Here is a 22267-nt window from a genome sequence, read left to right as displayed (position 1 = left end):
CACCCTGAAGAAAATACCAACAGAATGATACAAACCAATCTTTTTCTACAAGGACCACATCCTGACCTTGAATTTTCAAAGAAAGCATCCTGCTTTTTTTAGGTCCAAAACTGACCTAGAAGGGTCCATATTTATAAGAAGGTATGCAAGGCTTTTCAAAGAATCACAGGATCATAGAATGGTTTGGCTTGTAGGGATCTTAACGATCATCTAGTTTGAAACCCAGTCATGGGTGAGGACACCTCCCACCAGACCAGGTTGCTCAAAGCCCCATCCAGCCTGACCTTGAACACTTCCAGGGATGGAGCATCCACAGCTTCTCTAGGCAACCCGTGCCACCCTCAGAGTAAATAATTTCTTCCAACTATCTGATCTAAACCTACCCTTTAGTTTTAAAAAAATACCCCTTGCCCTCCCACTATACTCCCTGACAGACTTCCTCCCCAGCTTTCCAGTAAGACCCCTTTAGGTATTGGAGGGCTGCAATGAAGTCTCCCCAGTGCATTTTCTTCTCCAGGCTGAACAACCCCAGTTTTCTCAGCCTGTCTTCATAGGAGAAGTGTTCAAGCCCTGTGATCATTTTTGTGGCCCTCCTATGGACATGTTCCAATACGTCCATGTTCTTGTGCTGGGGAACCCAGAGCTGAACACAGTACTCTAGGTGGGGTCTCAAGAGAGCAGAGGAAAGAGGGAGAGAATCACCTCCTGCTGGTCATTCTTTTGGTGCAGCCCAGGTTATGGTTGGCTTTCTGGGCTGCAAGTGCACACTGCCGGCTCACATTGAGCTTCTTATCAACCAACACCCCAGGTCCTGCTCCTCAGGGCTGCTCTCAATCCATTAATTTTTATTCTAGCATGGAGATGTGAGACAAGTATTTATAACATCACATTGAAGTGCAACCAGAATCCAGGTTTTCCCCTTTCAGGTTAACTTGACCAGCACAACAATAAGAGTCTGGCATCTCCTTTGATTTTTTCTTGTGAATTACATATCAAATTTCAAATACTCCTATTTTTGACAGAAATTTCCAAGTAACTTTGATCAGCCAATGAACTAATACTGTGAGCATGTTCAGCAGCTAAATTATTTTAATACAGAAGACTTCAGTGCCTACATGTTCTAACAAGTAAGCAAATAGAATATTTGATCACATTCAGTTACCTTATTTCCATCACAGGCTGCTAAGCGGTCTTTGGAAACTGATCACTGGCACAGTAGATCAGTCATCCTCAGAACTCATATTCAGATCAAACAATATAAATGGTATGCACTTTATTCTACAACTGCTTTCAACCTTTTTCTAGTCATATGTGGGTGATGTATCTTTACCTTAGCTACAGCGTTTTCTGGTTCAATGCACAATACTTTATTCAGATCCTCTATAGCAGTCCCGTAATTCTTCAGCTGATTGTTAACAGTGGCACGGCGCATCAGAGCTACAAAGGAACAGAGTATTGTATATACTTTAAAAGCATTAAGTGAATAACTAGGCTATTTTTCTAGACATGAAGTACAAGTGTATGAAGTATAAGTGTAAAACAATTTTTAAGATTCTGAATTTCCTTATAATGACTCTGTATTACTAATTACTGTTCCCTTGCCTGCTTTTAATGACCTAATTTCACTTGCTGAGATAGCAATCATGACTTGTAAAGCGCCTTCTAATACTTTTCCAATTTGTCTGCTCCTCACATGCAAATACTGTATTCAGGCTGTATTCAAGCCTTTGTCTTCAGAGAGGAAGAAATCAGCAACTTTCATTGTTTACAGGTTGCTTGTACGGTAATTAATACTTCAGTGTTGTGCAATATGTTGTTTACATAATGACAAATATAAGAGCACTTATTGTCATCATATAAAAAATGAGTTGCTCCATGCTTCTGCTTAAGAATAGCCATTACAGATCAACAGGATGGACTGCAAAAAACCTCCCTGACCCCCAAAATACCGTTGAAATTATTTTGGGGAGCTAATTTCCTCCTTCTTCATACCTGGAGCTGATCTAAAGCTCGGTGAAATCAAGAACATGAATAGATATGAACCATTTTATTTGCTAGAAATAAACTAATACTTAAAGGCACATTTATGTTAAACTTCACCTTTTACGTTGCCAGGTTCCATATCTAACACCTTCTCACAATCCTGCAAAGCACTGTCCCAGTCCTGAAGTTTTATTTCTGCTTGAGCTTTGTTATTGTATGCAGCTGCAGTGGGTAGTACTGATATACTCCTGAAAAAGATGACCATGATGTGCTCATCGTTAGAAAGCCTGAATGTAGAATCATAGAATCATTAAGGCTGGAAAAGACCTCTAAGATCATCTAGTTCAACCACCCACCTACCACCAATAATGCTCAATAAACCATGTCCCTAAGCACCGCATCTACTCTTTCCTTAAAGACCTCCAGAGATGACGACTCCACCATTTCCCTGGGCAACCCATTCCAATGCCTAATCACTCTCAGTGAAGATTTTTTTCCTAATATCCAGTCTGAACCTCCCCTGAAGCAACTTGAGGCCATTCCCTCTTGTCCTATCGCTTGGTACCTGGGAGAAGAGGCCAAACCTCACCTCACCACAACCTCCTTTCAGGTAGTTGTAGAGAGCAATAAGGTCTCCCCTGAGCCTCTGGACTAAACAAACCTAGTTCCCACAGCTGCTCCTCATAACACTTGTGTTCCAGACCCTGCACCAGCTTCATTGCCCCTCTCTGGACAAGCTTCAGGGTCTTGATATCTTTCTCATATTGAGGGGTCCATGATTAAGCTGCACACAATGACTTTTAGTTCTCCTAAACAGAGCTTATTAAATCAATTTTAATTTAAAAACATCTGAAGTAATCATATTGGTTGTATTATCTCAAAGTAATTTCTAATTAATTTTCTCCACCCACTGTTTATCATTTTATTTTTGTCAACCTGCCCTTGAATCTCAATGGTTTTGAAAAATCTGAGTAACTCTGTGACACCCACAAATTGTCTTATCACTATTCACCCACTTCTTCCTCATAAATAAAAAATCAGTATCAGGATGCAACAGTGCTTTAAGTATTCTTCTGTAAAACCTTTTTGCAATGTTGAAAATAATCTAATTGTCCCCATTGCTCTAAAAATAATGTTCACAAGTAACAGCAATTAAAATAATACAATAGTATATACTCACCGAGTGTAATATGTCACTGCTTCCACATAGTCTCCACTGGCAAAAGCTTCGTTGCCCTTTTCTTTTTCACGAGTAGCAATAAAGATCTTCTCTTTCTTTGTCATGCCTAGAAAAAAAATTATACATCACAACAATTAATGACTTGCACAGATGCAATCACAACATTGTCAGCTAAAATACGTTGAATGTCATATTCTTTAAATTACTTTTAAAACGACTGGTATTGTTAAAAGACAATTTTTATTATGTTTTCTATAATAAAAAAATAAATTCTTTTGATAGGCATACAATTCAGAATACAAGATGAAAGAGGTTACCCCACCATTGAATTATAATAGCAGAAGTGTGCTTTATATTTTTACCTGGCTCTCCCAACCTAAATGCAACAAATATTTTAACTGATTTAGTAACTGATTTATTTTTTTAAATATGGCTTCACTCTCAGTTGACTTTGTAAGAACTTTTATAATCTCTAGCTCAAACATATAGACAACTTTAACTCTATAATTTACTTCTTCAATTTAGATTGACACTCTATAACACAGTATTACAGTTAAAGAAACAAATGTTTCTAAGACATTACCAGTTGTGTCTATTTTCTTTTCAATGAGAGGTAGACTTGGCCTATTAAAGAATCTTGATTTTGAGTTATTTTCTTCACCTCCTTCATCAATTTTAGAACACTCCTTTTCCACGTCAAACCTTAAATTAATAAAAATGACAAATACAATGATGTTGCACAGTAAGAGTCCTCTACTAATAGAAAGGCATGCTTTCTATTTCCATTTTAAACCAAAGGTAAGCAGGCATAAAGGTAGTGTTCAATTATCCATGATTAGTTAGGAAAAAAAAGTTTAGCGTTATCTCCTTTCCTCATGTTATTTTTCCATTTCTCCTGCATATATATTACCACTCCTTTTCCCATCCCTTCTTCTCAAAAACAAACAAACAAAAAAGTCTACCTCCCCTCCTCGCCATCTCCAACAAAAGACAGGTGAAATTTATGAAATTGTATCTTTAGGTTCGATTCCAATTCTATTGAACACCAGTATTAGCCTTTATTAAAAAAACTGAAGAAATGTCTTTGAAGTGATTAATAGTGTAATTTGAGAGAAATATTTGATATTTGAGAGAAATTTGAAAATAATCTCAGACACTTCCAAGATTACTATGAAGCAGCTTTTGAAAACAGCGTATAGCAATTTATATTGAATAAATATTGCAGCTATAATCCTATTAAAAATATAGGGTAATATCCAATTCTTACACTAAACTTTTCTGTTTATGACAATGAAAGATAGCCTTTGATTTTCACAATAGTATTCTCACTAGAATAGATTCTACAGCATTGTTTAAGGAGCTGGAGGGAAGCCACTAGCACAAAAACCAGAAGTATGCACTTTGCTCCTTCCATAGTCAGTACTTTGGGGACATCAATCTGTCATCCAACTGGGAAGGGTAATATGCCACCATTACATTATTTCAAAAAAATATATATAAATTGAGCTATTTTTAATCCCCCCCCCTTTTTTTAAATGTACCTCCATAGACTTGTATCTTAGAGGCTAAAAGAAAAAAATGAAAAAAAAAAACAAAACACATTTTATTTATATTTTCTGTTGACTTGTAATACATAACGCATCATTTGCTGTTTAACAGAATGCTTATTATGAAAAACATAAGTTTCACTGAATTGTTACAATTCCCTGAAAAGTTAATATTATGTTTCTGGTAAATACTTAAATAACAACTCCTCCCCCTCCCCCACCCCCCCCAGTGGTGTTCCATTATAAAATAAATAAATGAGTTAATAATAATAAATATATATATATAAAGGGCTTAACATACTTGTCCCATTCGCTGTAATCCCGTGGTATGTTTTTCTTGTTTCTTTGTTTGTTTTGTACTTTTTCATTCTGAAAGAGAAACAACCAGCCTGTAAGCCTGTATGACAATATTCAAAATAGGAAATTCACAGCTTTTTTATTTATTTTTTTAAATCTGCAATACATATCCATGCTAATTAACACTGTTCATGACTAATTCCAGCATAGTCTTGAAAATTTAATTCATCTTGCTTTAAAGAACATCTTTATGTATTTGATGGACCATTGTAATCTGAGTCTCACACTTTCTCTCCACTGCCCTGTTACGTGTCACAGAGGTGCTGGATTAAACTTTCAGATAGAAGAGACTGCTCTTCCTAATTAGTATCTTGTGTTGCCATCTTCTAAACCATCCTTTCAATACAGCAACGAACTCTACTTACTCTTGGAAAACCCCAGCCTTGTAATGCGATGTTTATCACTGAGATTGAATCAGTAACCTCAGTTTAGCCTTGTCATTCCTAAGAGAATGCAATGCACAGATTCTGACAGCCTCTGGAGCCCTCTGAACAAACTTAAAATAAAAATTTGGTTTGATTCTGGATAGTGTCTGTACTTATTTGACATACTCCAATCAAGCTAAATCCCAAGATAATTTACTCTCATTCTAGGTTTCAGACAGCTTCCACTGTTGATATTTGCCTTACCTAAAATTTATCCTTAGGACAATTTATCTTGTAGCAATCAGTCCCAGTAACTGACTCAACTGACTTGTATCGCAACCCAGCTCCTATCCTAATGGAATGTATTTCCATAGACACCACCTTTGGCGTCTCTTCCACCTCTGTCATCAGACTATGTTTCTGATAATGTCCCTCCCTACTTGTTGACTTCAACAATATTCAGCAGCAAGGTGTGGTTCCAAACAGGTATTCTATAGTTGTAGAGCCAGTTCAAAATATTCCCGTCTACTCTTTGCTAGCTGTTCAGCCCTCCTCTTACCTTGCAAACCAGCTCTCACCAAGTTAGACCAGTGTAATTTCTTGTAGGATTGCAGACTTAAAATTATCTGGGTTCAAACAATTTAATAGACATTATAGTGCAACCCCTAAATATCTGTACCAGTGCAAGTGAGCACGTGGTAAACTGAACCAAAAAAAACAAACAGGAACCTCTTAAACTAGTTTTACCAGTGGTGACACTGTTACAAGGAAACACTTCTGACCTTGAATATAAACACCTCAATTTATATAATGCAAATGTGACCCTTCCTATGAACACCTAGAGCTATCCATAATGTTAGGTTACACAAGCTTTTGTAGTATTCGACTTCAGAATTACACTTAAAATTCCCAGTCATTCAAGAAGCTAGACAAAATGACATACATTTAGTGATTAACGCATGCTTGGAGGAGGTAACTCCTAAATATGGCTTCCTGGAATTACATCATTACGTATGTATCCTGAGGTATATTACAAACTTTGTGACTTTTAAAAATACCAAATCTTTTTTCACATCAGAAGCCCTTAATTTAAATGAGCACAAAAAAGATGAAACTCTCAGAAGAACATTTATAAAATAATTACAAACTTGAACACATTTTTATGGATTAAGTCAGAAGCACCGACTTAAAATTTCAAAAATCCTTAATACTCTAGGCCTCATATTCTTGGGATCATTGTAACCAAATTGTGGCTCCAATGGAGTAAGGAATTTCTCAATCAGTAATGTTTCAGAGCATCTCATCCAAGAGCCTTTCACGAAAAAGCTACATTTGCATGCTGTATTAACTTTTCATTGGTACTTAGTATTAAAGGCAGAGAACAACAACAAAAAAAAACTCTGCCCTTGTCATGTTTCTTGCCAAAACTCAAATTGCATGGATCCCACAGGGTTTGAAGCCTAGTGAGTCTTTTCTGGATCAAAAAACAAAATACAGACTGGATTTAGTTCAGATGACAAACAATTTGGCCTTGGTTCTCCTCTGGATCCCATACTAACACATTATTATTCTGTGTCAACTAACCAGTATTCTTTTTCAATTTGGAGTATCCAAAATAATATGAGGGCTATATAGATAGCATCACAGTACAGTTTCATAAAATAGAACTTGGAATATGTGTTGCATGCCCTGGACTGTAGCCCATTGTGTTTGGCAAAGGAACCTATGTCTACTGAAATCTCATCTGTACAATATTTTGGAATTGAGTATTTCTAAACCCATGCTTCCAGGGCATGCTTTAGTTCTGGAAAAAGGGAGGCAGCAAAATTGATTAAGCAATATGGACAGTTAGAAACAGAAACACTCTAGCTGTCTCTCCAGTCCTCTTTTATTCTACAGTGTAGTTGTAACCTCAAAATCCTAGGCAGTGTGAAATGAAAACCAGGATATTAAGAAACTTCCATATTGTGTAAAAAAAGGAAAGTTTTATGTTAATTATTTATCTATTCATTTGTGGAAAATCTTTCCTATGACTTCACAGCAGTAAAAAGAAAACACTATATAGAGATATAAGCTATGTAGCAAATCAAAACTGTACTTATATATATAACTATATAACTGTACTTATATTTAGTATCAGCATGAAAAGCTGTATAGACACAAGATGCTTCTATTTACCAAACCTGTACCCACTGATGTCAATGGTCAATGTTTTATGGTCAATAAAGATTTCCAGAATTGGCTTCACTGAAGTTCCTGGAATTTTTATGTACAACACCAGGTAAATATACACAGTCTCCAGTCAAACGGAAGGGTTTGTGGATTTCTCTCTCACAGAGAGGATTAATTTGTCATACCAACTTTATACTTGATGTCACATTACAAAGTTATGTGATGCTAGTGTAAAAGTTATTTAGTTACAGACCTAATTGATTAACAATGTTTAACAATTACTACCTTGCCCATAGCTTTATAAAATAGAAACAAACACCACACACAAATAACAACTGATTCAAAATATTAATCTTCTTTTTTGAAATTTAATTTACAGGTGTCTTAGTGTACACTATAGAAGAAGCCTCCTTTTATTTGGTATTGATCTTGAATTCTAAAACACAATTTCAGGCCTCTCTTTTCTCTTCCAGGAAAGGTTACAATTATTTCAGAGGTAGTCTTCATTGGCAAAAGGAATGAAAATCATATATCACAAATAACACAAAGCTGTATCTGCGTTTCCTTGGTAATAACACTAATACCTAAACCTTGCATGGAGAATAAAAGTAATAAAAATTTATAATCACTGAATAATTTAGGTTGAAAAAGACCTCTAAGATCATCTGGTCTAACCGTTAACCTAGCACTGCCAAGTCCACCATTAAACCACGTCACTAAGTTTTTTGAAGACCTCCAGGGATGGTGACTCAACCTTTTCCCTGAGCAGCCTGTTCCAATACTTCACAACCCTTTCAGTGAAGGTATTTTTCCTAATATCCAACCTAAACCTCCTCTGGCGCAACTTGAGGTCATTCCCTCTTATCTCATCACTTGGTGCTTGGGAGAAGAGACTAATGCCCACCTTGCTATAGCCTCCTTTAAGGTAATTGTAGGGTGTGATACGGTCTCCCTGAGCCTCCTTTTCTCCAAGCTAAACAACCCCAGTTCCCTCAGCAGCTCCTCATAAGACTTTCTAGACCCTTCACCAGCTTTCTAATCCTTCCTTAGACATGCTCCAGCACCTCAATGTCCTTCCTGTAGTGAGTGGCCCAAAACTGAACACAGTACTCCAGGTGCAGCCTCACCAGAGCTGAGTACAGAGGGACAATCACTTCCCTAGTCCTGCTGGCCACACTGTTTCTTATGCAAGCCAGGATGCTGTTGGCCTTCTTGTCCACCCGAGCACACTGCTGGCTCATATTCAGCCGGCTATTAACCCCAGGTCCCTTTCCACTGGGCAGCTTTCCAGTTACTCTTTCTCCAGCCCGTAGCATTGCAGTAAGCCTGCATACTTACTGAGGATGCACTCAATTCCGTCATGCAAATCATCAATAAAGATATTAAACAGGATGGGTCCCAATACCAACCCCTGGGGACACTATCCAGTATTGAACCCAACAAAGCATACACCTGTCCAAGCAGCCAGTTTCTCTTTGTATAGTACATATACGTAGGCGATAGTACATATATATGTATAGTACATATACATAGGCGATAACTTTGCATTCTCTATTATCTTGGTCTGGTGTTTAAATACTGGCTGACAATAAGAAGTAGTTTCTGACAATATAGGAACTCAAATCTGGCATTTACTAAAACATGGTAATTTAAATCAATAATTTGAATGTGTTACATAAACAATTAAGAAATACCACATGCTCCATAAGGATCTGTTCTAATTTAAATTTCTAACTTCCAAAAAAGAAAAATGCTTCAGTGAATTTGTTATGACAGTGTCCCAGAATTACAAACAGAATAGTGGGAATCAAACTGAAACCATCCATAGTAACATCTGACAATTCAAAAAAAAAAATCCCATTCCCACACCTACTTTTCTGTCAATCCTGCCAGTAGCACTGTATTCAGTATTAGTAAGATAAGATTATATATTATATCTATAATAGCAAGATACAGTAGAATGGCAGAAAACAGCTCCTGGCATAGCTTCCTCCAAAAGGAACCTAGTTCATCTGCTTTAACACCACTCTGAAACATGAAACAAACACATGAAGGGTGTTTAAGGAGATTTGCTTCAGACATAAGTTCTTGATCAGAATTATAACTTTACTACAAGATGCATGCTAGTACTAAAGAAGCACTTCTGTTTAAGCATTGGTCTCCTGAAAGACAGCTTGAAGATTCTTATTTTCTGGTTAACAAAATATTTAAAAGAGGCTCAGTGAATAAAAGTTCTTACAGATGACATTTTTCTGATTTTAGAAAGACATATTTAACATACACTTGTAAAAATAAAGCCTTAGAAAACTGGAGATACCTGATTAGCAGGAAGACAGCTGCTGGAACAACGAATAGGCGGCAAGTTATCTTGTCCTTCAAGCAGCGTGTCTGTCCCCAAAAACTGTGGTTTAAGATCATCTTCATGCATTTCTGTCACCCAGCTCTGAAAATAAGTAATACATCCGTACCTTAAAGCAGTAGAACAGATATACATAGTCTACAATGACCCAAACAATTATCCTTATGATGCATTGTTTTTAATGGACAATTGCAATTACGATGAAAATTAAAGTTTAAAATCAAGCTTAAAAAAAATAAACATAAGCTTAAGTTCCATAGTCTAGGTTAAAAGGGGTTATTTTCGTAAATCACATTGCCAATTCGAGCAAAGATAATGATGAACACAGTAGAAGTTACATCCACACTTGCCTTTATTGTTTTTTAGAGTCAGGAAATGGGAAACATTTTAAAGACAAATACGCAAAACAAAAGCAAAACTGCTTTTAATCATTCATAATCATAGAATGACTCAGGTTGGAAGGGACCTTAAAGATCATCTAGTTCCAGCCCCCTTGCCATGGGCATGGATGCCACCCACTAGATCAGGTTGCTCAGGACATCATCCAAGCTGGTCTTGAACACCTCCAGGGATGGGGCATCCACAGCTTCTCTGGGCAACCTGCTCCAGTGCCTCATGGCTCTCTGAGTGAGGAATTCCCTCCTAACCACTAAACTAATTTTCTCCTCTTTTAGTTTAAAACCGTATTCCTTGTCCTGTCATTATCTGAACGAGAAAAAGTTGTTCTCCATCTTTTTATAAGCCCTCTTTAATTATTGAAAAGCTGCAATAAGATCACCCCGGAGCCTTCTCTTCTTCAGGCTGAACAGACCCAGATCTCTAAGTCTTTCTTCATACAAAATGCATCTGAGCATCTTCATGGCCCGGCTCTGAACCCACTCTAACAGACCCACATCGTTCTTGTGCTGTGGGCTTTCTTGTGCTGTGGGCTATAGACCTGGACGCAGCACTCCAGGTGGGGCCTCACAAGGGCAGAGCAGAGGGGGACAATCACCTCCCTCCACCTGCTGCCCGCACCACTGTGGATGCAGCCCAGGATGTAGTTGGCCTTCTGGGCTGCAAGCACACACTGCTGGCTCGTGTCAAGCTTTTTGTCCACCAGAACCCCCCCCCCCCCCCAGGTCCTTCTCTGCAGGGCTGTTCCCACTGAATTCTTCTCCCAGTTTGTTCTCATGTCTGGAATTGCCTCAACACAGGTGCAGCACCCTGCACTAAGACTTGAACCCCATGAAGCTTACATGGGCCCACCTAACTAGCTAGTCCAGGTCCCTTTGGCTGGCATCCCTTCTTTCTGTTGCATTGACTGCACCACCCAGCTTGGTGTCAGCTGCAAATTTGCTGAGGGAGCACTCGATCCCACTGTGTCACTGATAAAGATATGAAATGGCACTGGTCCCAAGACAGACCGTGAGGGACACCACTCGTCACCGACCTCCACCTGGACATTGAGCCACTGACCACCACTCTCTGGGTGTGGCCTTCAGGCCAATTCCTTATCCACTGAATGGTCCACCCAGCAAGTCCACATCTCTCCAATCTGGAGATCAGGAGGTCACGTGGGACCGTGTCAAGGGCCTTAGAGGAGTCCAGGTAGATGACATTGGTTGGTCTTTCCCTGTTAACTGATGTGGTGGCTCCATCACAGAAGGCCAGGCACGATTTGCCCTTGGTGAAGCCGTGTTGGCTGTCCCAGATCACCTCCTTGTCCTGCATGTGCCTTGATGTTGCTTCCAGAAGGATCTTTTCCATGATCTCCCCAGGCACAGAGGTGAGGCTCACCAGTCTGTAGTTTCCTGGGTCCTCCTTTCTACCGTTTTTAAAAATGGGAGGGATGTTTCCCTTTTTCCAGTCACCAGGGACTTTACCTTCACTTCACCTGACTACCAGGAATTTTCAAATATGATGGAGAGAGGCTTGGCAACTACATCAGCCAGTTTCTTCAGGACCCTGGGAGGCGTGGCATCACGGCCCATAGAATTATTCTTGTTTATTTTCATCAGGTGGTCTCTAAGCTGCTCTTTGCTTGCAGTGGGTGGGACTTTACTTCCCCAACCCTCATCTACAGGTTCAGGGAAACAAGGGACATTGGAAGCCCGACTGTCAGTGAAGACTGAGGCAAAGAAGTTGTTGAGTACCTAAGCCTTCTCCACATCTCTTGTTACAAGTTCACCCGTGTCATCCATCAGAGGGGGTATGCGCTCATTGGCCTTTCTTCTGTGACCAACATACCTATAGGCTCCCTTCTTGCTATTCTTTGCATCCCTTGTCAAGCTCAGTTCCATTCGTGCCTTGTCTTTCCTGATCCCATCCCTGCACATCTGGACTGCAACCCTATACTTTTCCCAGGCCACGTGTCCCTGCTTTCACTGCCTGTGCATTACTTTCTTGTGCCTCAGTTTGACCAGCAGGTCCTTGCTCAGCCATCATTGTTGTTTGCCCTCCCTGCCCACTTTCTTACACATGGGGATGGAGAATTCTTGTGCTCTAAGGAAAATATCCTTAAAGAGCTGTAATTGTCCCTGAGGACAGTGTTCCAGGGGATCACATCTCCTAGGTCTTTAAATAGCTTGAAGTTCACTCTTCGAAAGTTTAGGGTCTTGACTTCGCGCTTTGACAGACCCATATTCCTCGAGATCACAAACTCAACCAGGGCGGGGTCACTGCAGTGCAGACTGCCTCCAATCTTGACCTCTTCAATGAGCTCACCTGCATTGGTGAGCACCAGGTCCAGTAACACTTCTCCTCTGGCTGGTTTGTCTAGTACCTGGACCAGGAAGCAACGCGCTCCAGGAATCTCCCAGATGGCTTACAGCCTGCTGGGTAGCTTTTCCTGCAGACATCCAGGTGGTTGAAGTCCCCCATCAGGATGAGAGTGTGTGAGCATGATGCTTCTTGTACTTGAAGCAAGAATGCCTCATCCACAGGCTCCCCTTGATCAGGTGACCTGTAGCAGACCCCAGCCAAAAGGTGATTTTTATTGGTGTGGTCCTTAACTTTCACCCACAAGCTCTCAACCTGTTCATAGCTTTTTCTCAGAAGCATCTCTTCACAATCAAATCTTTCCCTAATATAGAGGGCAACATCCACCTCCCCCCCTTCCCTGTCTATCTCTTCTGAAGAGCTTATTAAGCACTAGCAGAATCTTCCTTAAAGGACTGGAAATAAATGATTTCAAACAGAAATAGCATAATATGATTAGAACATGTTATACACAACATTGCCTCTAAGTAACCCTAAAGATTCGGAAAGCAACAAAAAGCATCTGCCTATCTTCTCACAGAAGATAATTTTGCTGCTTTACTTTTTCCAGCAAAATTCAATTCATAGCATGTTTGCTTCTGGGCCAGAAAAACAGTTGATTCATATACACATTTGGATTTTTTATCACATGTAAGGGGTGCTAGTGTCATTCTTCACTATAAGAGAATCTGTTTTTCATATAAAATACCATAATCTAAAATGCTTATGTCCATCTAGACTTCTTCAATATTTTCAGCTGGATAAAGTACTCTTCAGTTCCTACAGTATAGAAACAGTATAGAATATTCTTCTGCTTTTACATATATAGACTGAGATTTCACAAATGTAGTGTGCAATTATTTCGTGCTTTTTTGAATGAAAAATAATACATGAAGAAGTTCTCTAGAGTTATAATGGGCATTAAAAATTCAGTAGCGTTAATAAATTAAACAAACAAACAGAATTCTTCTATCACTTCCTGATTTAATCAAATAATCATGTTCTACTTAAGTACGAGATGAAGTTGAGCAATCACTCCAGATTGATACATCAAAGTGATTACATTACTGACCACTATAAACTAGAGTAATACTGTACCATCAGTTCACCATTAATTGTTTCCCATTCTTCAGCTGTAAAATCAGAAGCTGTGGCTGCAGGCCTATCTTTCCTGAGAGCTCTGTTCCCTGGGTCTAAATGCTCAATACGCTTTTCACAAAACAGTGTCAGGTCGGGATAACATCCCTCTTCACCAGACCTTTAAAATGAAAGATATTAAAGTTACAAAATAAAAATCTCCATTCCTTTCTGCATGCCACAGTGACTACAGAAGACTGTTTTCCTGTTACAACTGAATTCTATCATCTCCTAGTATCATTTTGATCAGAAAATTGCAGCAGGTTAACCTTCAGCCACTTTCCAATGGACATAAATACACAGTTCACAGTGCTCATAAAAATGTTGTTTTCAGGAAAAGTAAAACAGGTATGGCATCTGAAGTTAACACAAATATGCAAGGTAGCTTCATTATATATATATATATATATATATCTCCAGGGGCAGCATTTGAGAAAAAGATGGAATTGAGTCACTCAAACCTCTTTAATGGGTTAAAACAGGACAGTTTAATCATCTGGATATTTTTAACATGACTACTTCAACATCGTATTTTAATTTCTAGTTTTTAAGTTAGAAAGGCACAAAGAGGTTCAAAGACAAATAGAATATTTAGGTCCAAGTTCCTCTGAATTTTACAGAAGGGGAATAAAATTAGTAATGAAGTTAAGAAAATATGTTTACCTTAATACCCTGAGAATCTTTTCCAGGTGTTTAACATCTGTGCATTTTTCAATGAACTTGTAGTCCAGATGACCAATAGGTATTTGATAAGTTTTTGTAGTTCCTTGGTCCAGCAAATATGGTACTGATTCATCACCCATAACTAAATATTAAAAGAAGAAAAAAAAAATCTATGTACATCGTTATCTTTTAAAGCAACGGTAATTTAAGGAATAGTCCAGCCACTACTTTGTTATGCAAGCAAAACTATTGCCACAAAAGCAAAAAAATCCAGTTTGAAGACCTGATCATGCAAACGGTTGTTGACAGAGGTCTACTGAGAAATGTATGGTTACACATAAGATATATTTTAGACAAAGAATATGCACAACTTCACTGGTTCTGCATGGCAGAACATATCAGAAAGTCTTAAAGTTACCATATTTACACCTACCCCATTGCCTGCTTTTCTTTAAACATGGTATGGTATTACTTATTTTAAGCAAGGGCAGTCAGGATAAAGAAGATGCTGGTGCAGGGACTTCTCTCTCTTTTTTTTTTTTTTTTCCCTTTCCAGATGGAAGATGATTCTCTGCATCTTAGGGAGTGATAGCCCTTGTCTTCTCTGTAGCCAAAACTAATCTGATTGTTTGCCTTTCCTCACTAACTGCATTTTCTAGTTCTCTGATTATATTACCGTACTAATACGGCTCTTTTCCAGTATGTCTGTAACAGATGAAGTGAGGTGTTCAAAGCAGACATTTCCTGTCTCTCTGTACCTTTGAACTGCTTTACTGCATTTTTTTTCTACTTGATTTCCAAGCGCTGCTCCACAGAGTATGTTACTTTGTGCTTAATATGCAGTTATTTTAACAGGTATTATAAAGGCAGCCAGCCAGGCAGCAAGTGATGATAACCATGTGCAGATGCAAATCTAATAAAAATAATTCTGTTCTAATGTTGTGCATAATTACACATATTAGTTTGTAATAGAATGAAATGTTTATAATGTAGCATCATTTAAATAATAACCTGTCATAATTAGGTACTGCATAAAGACAAGATTTTGCCCCTAGAATCTACAGTTTTGGTATAGGAAAAAACACAAACGCATGGAGAGACAGAGGAACATGCGAAGTAACTAGACAATAACAACACCCAACCCGGGCAGCAGTCACAAAAACGGAAGCGTTTACACAGCTGCAGTATTTCCACAAGTCTCCGGAACGGGGAACAAAGCAGCCCTCACCCCAGGCTCGCTCACCCAGCCCTCGGGCAGTGCGGTAAGGAGGATATCGGGTTGAACGGGAACTCGCCGCCCCGCTCCCCGGCCCTGCAATCGGAGCCTTCGTCCTGGGGGCAGCGACCGACCCCCGCCATGGCGGCCGGCCTTGGCAACCGTTGCTATATACAAGATGGCGGCCGGCCCCGGCAACCGTTGCTATGTACAAGATGGCGGCGGGAGGCGCGCAAGGCACGGGGAAGGACGGGGCGGGCTCCGCACCGCCCTCCGCGGCCGCCCCACACGCGAGGCTCCCGCAGGGCCCCGCTGGGTCTCGGCGGAGCCCCCGGCGCCGCCTGAGGGCTCCCGGCACCCACCTGCCCCGTGCCGCGCTGCCTCCAGGACGGCCGCTGCCCGGCCCGCGTTTACCCCGCGCAGGCGCAGCGGGGCTATGGCGGAGGGACACTGCGCGGTGCGGCTCGGCGACGTCGCTCTTTCCGCCAGACCTGAGGTGGCAGGGGCGGGGAACCACAGAAAACCCCTCTGTGGCTATTATAAACACATGCCCCTCGTTATGTTGTGTTACATAAAACGTCCGTTGTTATAAATAAAAAGCTCTTTGTTTTTAGAAGTGATTTGACTCTGGAGAGTTTATTCACCCCAGAAATACAGCAGTTAGGGGGTTTGGCCCTCATAAAACATCAGTTTGCTTTCCATGTACAATTTAATCTAGCCTAAATGTGGATTTATCTATCCCCTCGCCAGTTTCTCCCTGACTGTGGTAAATATAGCACCATCTCTTTCCTAGCCTTGGCCCAGACCCAGCCACATTTGCTTTCCTCAGCAGCCTGCGCCCGCTGCTCCCATCTGAGCAGAGGCTCCTCCATACCGCCTGGCAAAGGGGCCCGGACGCGCTCCCACCAGGCTTTTTGTAGCACGATCACCTACCTGTCCCGCGGGCGGTTCCTGAGCAGACGCTCAGGAAAAATAGCTCAGCTTCTGTTCTTGTCTTGCACGCAGGATGTACACGCTTATGCACAGCACTGCTAAAACTGCAACTGAAGCTTTATTGCAAAAATACCCTGCTGAATGTACTGCACTTCCAAGGGAGATCCTAAATAAATTTCTTACCGGGTACGATCCGATAAAATAGCCAAGAAAACAAAACAGCTCTAGAACGTTTTTTTTAAAATCGCATTTCCTAGAACAAGCCACTGTAGTTCATTTATGAACCAGTATATGACCATATATTGCATAACAAAGGTATGTTACTATATTGATAGGAAGTTAAACATGTCATTATTAAAAGCATCATTGGCACTATTATCAAAATAATAGTTTACCCTACCATTTAAGTAGGGTAAATTAGTATCAGACACAATCCAGCAGCATTTTATAATAAATTTCAGTAAGAAGGGTAAGATTCAGTAAGATGGTGCTATTACTTAACACATTCTGAACAGTCAAACAGATGCAGAGTTCTGGCTCATGAATACAAAACAAGCACTTTTTATTACAGACTTGCAAAAAGTCATCTGAAAAGCAAACGGTATTATTTTAGCTTTGGGACCCTTACCAAGGGTATCTTTAAACTACACCGGATGCTCTCAAGTCTTTTGATACTCGCTCTTTTGAAATCCAAATCTGTGTTTCAGACCTAACTTTGTGTATCATTCATTTTATTTCCACTGGGATTTATTCAAACCAAGATTTTATGCACTTCAAAGGAGTCCAAAGAGCATTTCATAAAGCTAAGATGCAAATAAAGTTTAGGTGAGAGTCATGAAAAAAAGATTAACTTAAAACCAAATACAATACCAATGAATTTAACACACTTCTACGTACTCTAAAATTTAAGTCACAGCTTTAGAAACCTGTAGTAGTACCAACAAAAAATACTAAGTGAAGTTTAATATTTTAATATCTTAAAACAAAAATATGCATTTGTACACCAATAGATTTACAGAGCAAAGTCAGAAATACTGAAATGCAGCATAAAATCAATATATCTTCAGCTCACGTCACCGGGCATCAAAAACCACCACTGGAATGGTGCAGTTAAAGAAAAACGTGTTGTGGTTGGGAAGGGAAAAAAAGAGAGAAAGATCAGGGAGAGAGAAGGAGGTAGCAAAGGAAGACTACCCAAATCTAAAGTCACAAGTAACTAAACAATTTGGAACTCATTTTTAATTAATCCTACAACACTTTCCTTTTTTAAAAGGCTGCATGATATCAACCATATACTGTACGTCACCCACAAGACTATTGTGGATTATTACAGTTTCCATAGAAAATGGAAAATGAGACAATGTACCAGGAAACAAGGTCCCCAATTACACAGCAGAGATGTCTCAATAGTTTGTTCTACTGTATTGATTCTTGGCTTTGAAGGATTCTTGCACAATTACTCAGATTTTCCATGTTATTTACCTTTGATGCCTTACCCCAACTCACATCTCCCCATATGCATTCATGCGCCTTTGTAAAAGGATACATCTCTTTGTCCTTTTCTTGTACATTATTCTGTACCCGCATTCCCGGCATCTGATAGGATCTCTCGCCTTTATTTCATTTTCTGTATGACATTCTGATGTGACAGAGGAAAATAATGGGAGTGAATAAATAAAAACAGCATTGTTAATGCATAGACAACTTTCAGAAGTCTTAATTCTTATTTTTTGGAAAACAGAAAGCATAATCAGAAAATAGTTTGTAGTGAATTTGTATAAAGAAATGAATGATATTGATTCTGTTCAAAAAAATAAAAAGATTGGCAAACTTCACTTTTTAATATCAAAGAGGACCTTGCTAGAAATCACCAAATCATTAGTGGTACTGAGAATGGTATGTATTCTGTACTGTAACTGTCTACTAATGAAAACTTCAGCTCAGCCCCCCCAGCCTCCCGAGTTTATTTTCTTAAGTCTCCAAAACACCTTGACTCTTAAGCACTCAAATTCTCTAATGTTTACATTATTAACTTATCTATAGGTGAAAGAAAAATTGTCTACTACACTTTAGTAAAAGCTGAGTGGCCATACTGTATTTCCAGAAAATCCTCCCCCAAAAATGCACTAAATGGAAGTTTGTCCCGTGGAGATGCAGAAGTATTGTTCTCCGGAGTTGCAGGACTTCCACGCAGCAACAGAAGCTCTAATGAATTACTTCCATATCACTGTCTGTATGTACTATTATTATGCAACCATATACATGGTAGCATCAGCAAGTAAAATTTAAAAGATCATCAGGATTCACAACACTATTTTCATTTCTTCAGTGCTATGATTATGAATTCTTCATTATAAGAACACGAGATCTCCGGTAACAAGGAAAAGAATTCACTAATATCTTTTGTTTACCTCCACAAATGTAAATCATCGGCTGCTGCTTTGGAGGCTGAACATCCTTCTGTGAGTCCATGTTCTACGGAAACAGAAGACAAAATATACACAGGAGTTTTTTTTTTTTTTAAAGGCATACACAAATACTGAAACATCTCAATCAAAAGTCAGCAGAAGATGAAAAACTTGCTCAAAAGTAAATACAAATTCCATCTGTATTTGACACACACCAACACAGGATGACTCACATTGGAAGAGGCTTCAGAAACTTATCTTGTTCAACTGCCTTCTCATAACAGTGTGATCAGCTTCAACGATTAGGTATTGAAAAAAATTCCAAAAATGTAGTCTGTGTATCATTTTGTATTAAGGATAATTTTAAACACAAGAGGTAAATAAATATTATTTTCTTTCCTCCCTTCAACCTTGATTTAAACAGATAAATAAAACACTTCATGTATCACTCGTGTAACAACCGTGCTATCACAAACAAGATAATCCTTGTTGCCTTTTTTCTGCTCTCCGACAACACTAACTAACCCGATCTACTTTTTTACTGATCTAATGGATTAGAAATCCTGGGAACAGACTGCAGGTAGGAAAGTAATAGGTATTTAAATAAATAAAGAGGGTCCAGAGAGAAGAAATTCCACCCTCAAAACCCCAGGATAGGTCTCTATACCTAACTGATCATGAGTTAGATAACCTAGTGGTACACTTCAAGCACCTCTTAGTGCTCTATTGTAATGGCTTAAGTTGTTCAGGCTTATTTGGAGGCAAGTATTCCTTCACGTTATCAGACAACAGTTACGTCTACTCCACAAACATTTAATGGAGTTTTAAGTAATCCCACATAAATATGTTTGTAAGCATCAAGGTTGTTACAATAGAGCAAACACTTTTTCTTCCACCCAGTCTAAGTCTATGATAAAAGATAAATATCTCCTTATAGGTTTCTGAAGTTGTTGTTTCTGCGCCCACTAACATAGAGTTCCTAACTAGGAACATAGGAATTCTTAGCTATTATGTCATTAAATGCTTCACAATGCTTCCTCATGAGCATGAGTCCTGGACGCTTTCACTTAATTCCCCAGTATATTTCTCTCTAGTTTTGTCCAGTATAAATGCATTTGGGGCTTAGGGACAGAAACACGGGCTTGACATAAACAGTTCACCTTTTGCTTACAAGTGTCTGATCAGCAGGTGCCAATTAAAATAACACTGTACCATTCCATTTTAGAAAACTCTATTAGCTAAACTCTACAGCTCTACCGTTATAACAGTGGCACTTTAAAACACACACATTATAGTCTTATTGTATCACAAGCTATATATAGTAAGGTATTGGCAGTCACCCCCTGGCACTTGAGAAGAGCAGTACCTTCAATGTGAGCCAGACTAAGGAGGACCAACTACCACAGATTACATCTGAAGGCTGAACTAGCACAGTTACAGCTTACTCGAGGCAGCGCTGGCCATGCAGCACAACAACACAGCTGCAGGACACAGCAGTGAACTAGAGCCCTGTATTTTGCAGGGAGGCATCATCATTTCGATAGCGTTTACACACCCAGCAGCTAAAGCACAAGCTAGCACAACGAAAAGGCACACAGACAGACCTGCGTGCTACAAGCATTAAAGGCCACACCACAACTCACCACGAGGACGCGGAACTCCAGCCACGGCCGCCGAGCCCTCCAGGCGTACCTGAGGAAAAACAAACGCGTTCCTCGGTGTCTCGCTGGGGCCAGGCTGCCCTCCTCGCAGCCCCCTCGACACCCTCTAGAACCCCACAAGGATTTCAGCGAAGCCTCCCCACTCACCCCGGCCACGACGGGAACCGCGGCGCTTCCCGGCCTCTCGGCGCCGGCTGATGACGACGCGGCGCCGCCGCCCCTCCGAGCGGGCGGCCCGGGAGCGCCGCCGGGTGGCGGGAGCGGCCCCGGCGCCTGCCGAGGAAACCTGAGGGGGGTTCCGCGCCCGTCCCGAGGCCTCAGTGCTTTGGGTCAAACTCTGTGGTTTTTGGTTGGCTGTACCTAACCTCTGTCTGTGAAGACTCAGCCAAAAATCCTGCTGCAGCTCGCATCGTGCGACTGCAGAATTTTAAGCCGCTGGGGTGCCTCACCTCACGGTCCTTTTTGTTTTCAGAAGCACGTTATTTAAGGTCCTTGGATAAAGCTAAATTTGGTACCTTGCAGGCTGTGTGTGTTCCCGCTTCAAACAAAATTCCCAAGCTATGATACTATGTATTTTAATTGCAGGATCGTATTATGGAAGAGGTTCTAATTTCGGTGATTCCAGCATCCTGAGCCAAAATATTTCAGCATACTGAACTGAAATAGTACAGCCAAAATATGGAACAGTACCAGCTCCTTTCTTAGTCACCAGTGTTACAAATGACAAATATTCAGTAGGCATTTTGTAGACTTAGTCCTCTTTACTCAATTTCACAAGAATTCCACCTCTGAAAACAAATATTGCTTTGTAAATATGCCGATTTGACTTCATCATTCAAGAGACTCCCTTGTTTAATGAAATGTTTCTGAATGCTGAATAAAAGGCTTTTTCTGAATACTGAAAAAAGTAAGGACTCTTTCTGACTACCGAATAAAAATTGTTTTCTGAGGAACCAAATGGGTTGTTACCACACGAGTTTACCAGTTATAACTCACGGATGCTCTCATAGTAGCAAATCACCCTCATATGTTACCTATAACTTATCTAAAATTAACTTGAGGAACAATAAATATTCGCAGTTTTCCTAATTTTGTATTTAAGTTACACGTAATTTTAAAAATACATTCAAGATTTTGGGCAGCTCGCCTGATTTTCCATGCTGCCGTGTATAAATAAAGCTACATATCACTTTTAAGTGCTAGAATAAAACGCATGCAAGAGAAACGACAGGTGAAAGGCAGCGTTATTCGTCCTGATTCGGGCTCCCCCAAATTTTCTGCCTGTGTCCTCTTCGCCACGGTTTTCGTAAGCGTGAGCTGGCGTGAAGAGTTTTAAGCAGAGGAGAAAATACAGCCTATTAACCATATTAACCATATGCAGCCTATGGTTCCATAGCTTCACTTGATAATGCATATCAAATAATTAACATCCCAGAAGTAAACAAATAAAAATCAACCGATAATGTTTCTCCGGGCTAGTTTTTTTTTTTTTTTTTTTTTTTTTTTTTTTTTTTTACGGGGTTTTTTGGGGGGGATACTTTAAAACC

The 22267-nt window shown here is 39.8% G+C and overlaps 2 protein-coding genes across 4 annotated transcripts in view; both read right to left on the bottom strand.

Moving 5' to 3' along the window:
- The window catches only part of SPAG1 (sperm associated antigen 1), a 43122-nt gene extending 26954 nt beyond the window's left edge, over positions 1–16168 (bottom strand). The window contains exons 1-9 of one of the 3 annotated variants that reach the window (XM_035318310.1): positions 15746–16168; positions 14503–14644; positions 13801–13960; positions 9922–10047; positions 5012–5079; positions 3747–3865; positions 3164–3269; positions 2101–2231; positions 1331–1437 (exon numbers count right to left, since the gene is read on the bottom strand). In XM_035318310.1, coding sequence (XP_035174201.1) covers positions 1331–1437; positions 2101–2231; positions 3164–3269; positions 3747–3865; positions 5012–5079; positions 9922–10047; positions 13801–13960; positions 14503–14642 — 957 coding nt within the window. In that variant the 5' untranslated portion in view covers positions 14643–14644; positions 15746–16168. Of the gene's footprint in view, positions 1–1330; positions 1438–2100; positions 2232–3163; positions 3270–3746; positions 3866–5011; positions 5080–9921; positions 10048–12861; positions 13712–13800; positions 13961–14502; positions 14646–15730 lie in introns of those variants that run through there. The other 2 variants (XM_035318312.1, XM_035318311.1) reach the window with 2 other exon arrangements.
- Positions 16169–17182: 1014 nt separating this feature from the next.
- Positions 17183–21011, bottom strand: POLR2K (RNA polymerase II, I and III subunit K). Its single transcript, XM_035319343.1, has 5 exons — positions 20868–21011; positions 20703–20751; positions 19063–19126; positions 18198–18290; positions 17183–17747 (listed from the first exon to the last, which is right to left on the bottom strand). The coding sequence occupies exons 3-5, from the start codon at positions 19121–19123 to the stop codon at positions 17725–17727; spliced, it is 177 nt and encodes a 58-aa protein (XP_035175234.1). The 5' UTR covers positions 19124–19126; positions 20703–20751; positions 20868–21011; the 3' UTR covers positions 17183–17724.
- Between the last annotated feature and the right edge of the window lie 1256 nt (positions 21012–22267).

Source organism: Oxyura jamaicensis, chromosome 2, assembly GCF_011077185.1.
Source record: "Oxyura jamaicensis isolate SHBP4307 breed ruddy duck chromosome 2, BPBGC_Ojam_1.0, whole genome shotgun sequence".
Taxonomy (NCBI): domain Eukaryota; kingdom Metazoa; phylum Chordata; class Aves; order Anseriformes; family Anatidae; genus Oxyura; species Oxyura jamaicensis.
The sequence above is the reverse complement of the archived record's forward strand: the minus strand, read 5'-3'. Positions and strand labels throughout refer to the sequence as shown.

Excerpts from the sequence above, each read along its gene's own strand:
- POLR2K (XM_035319343.1), bottom strand. The coding sequence starts at position 19,123 with ATGGACTCACAGAAGGATGTTCAGCCTCCAAAGCAGCAGCCGATGATT. Across the intron at positions 18,291-19,062 it reads GATGATTTACATTTGTGGAG|AATGTCATACAGAAAATGAA; the intron begins GTAAACAAAAGA and ends CTGTCACATCAG. Across the intron at positions 17,748-18,197 it reads CAAGAAAAGGACAAAGAGAT|TGGTGGTTTTTGATGCCCGG; the intron begins GTATCCTTTTAC and ends GCACCATTCCAG.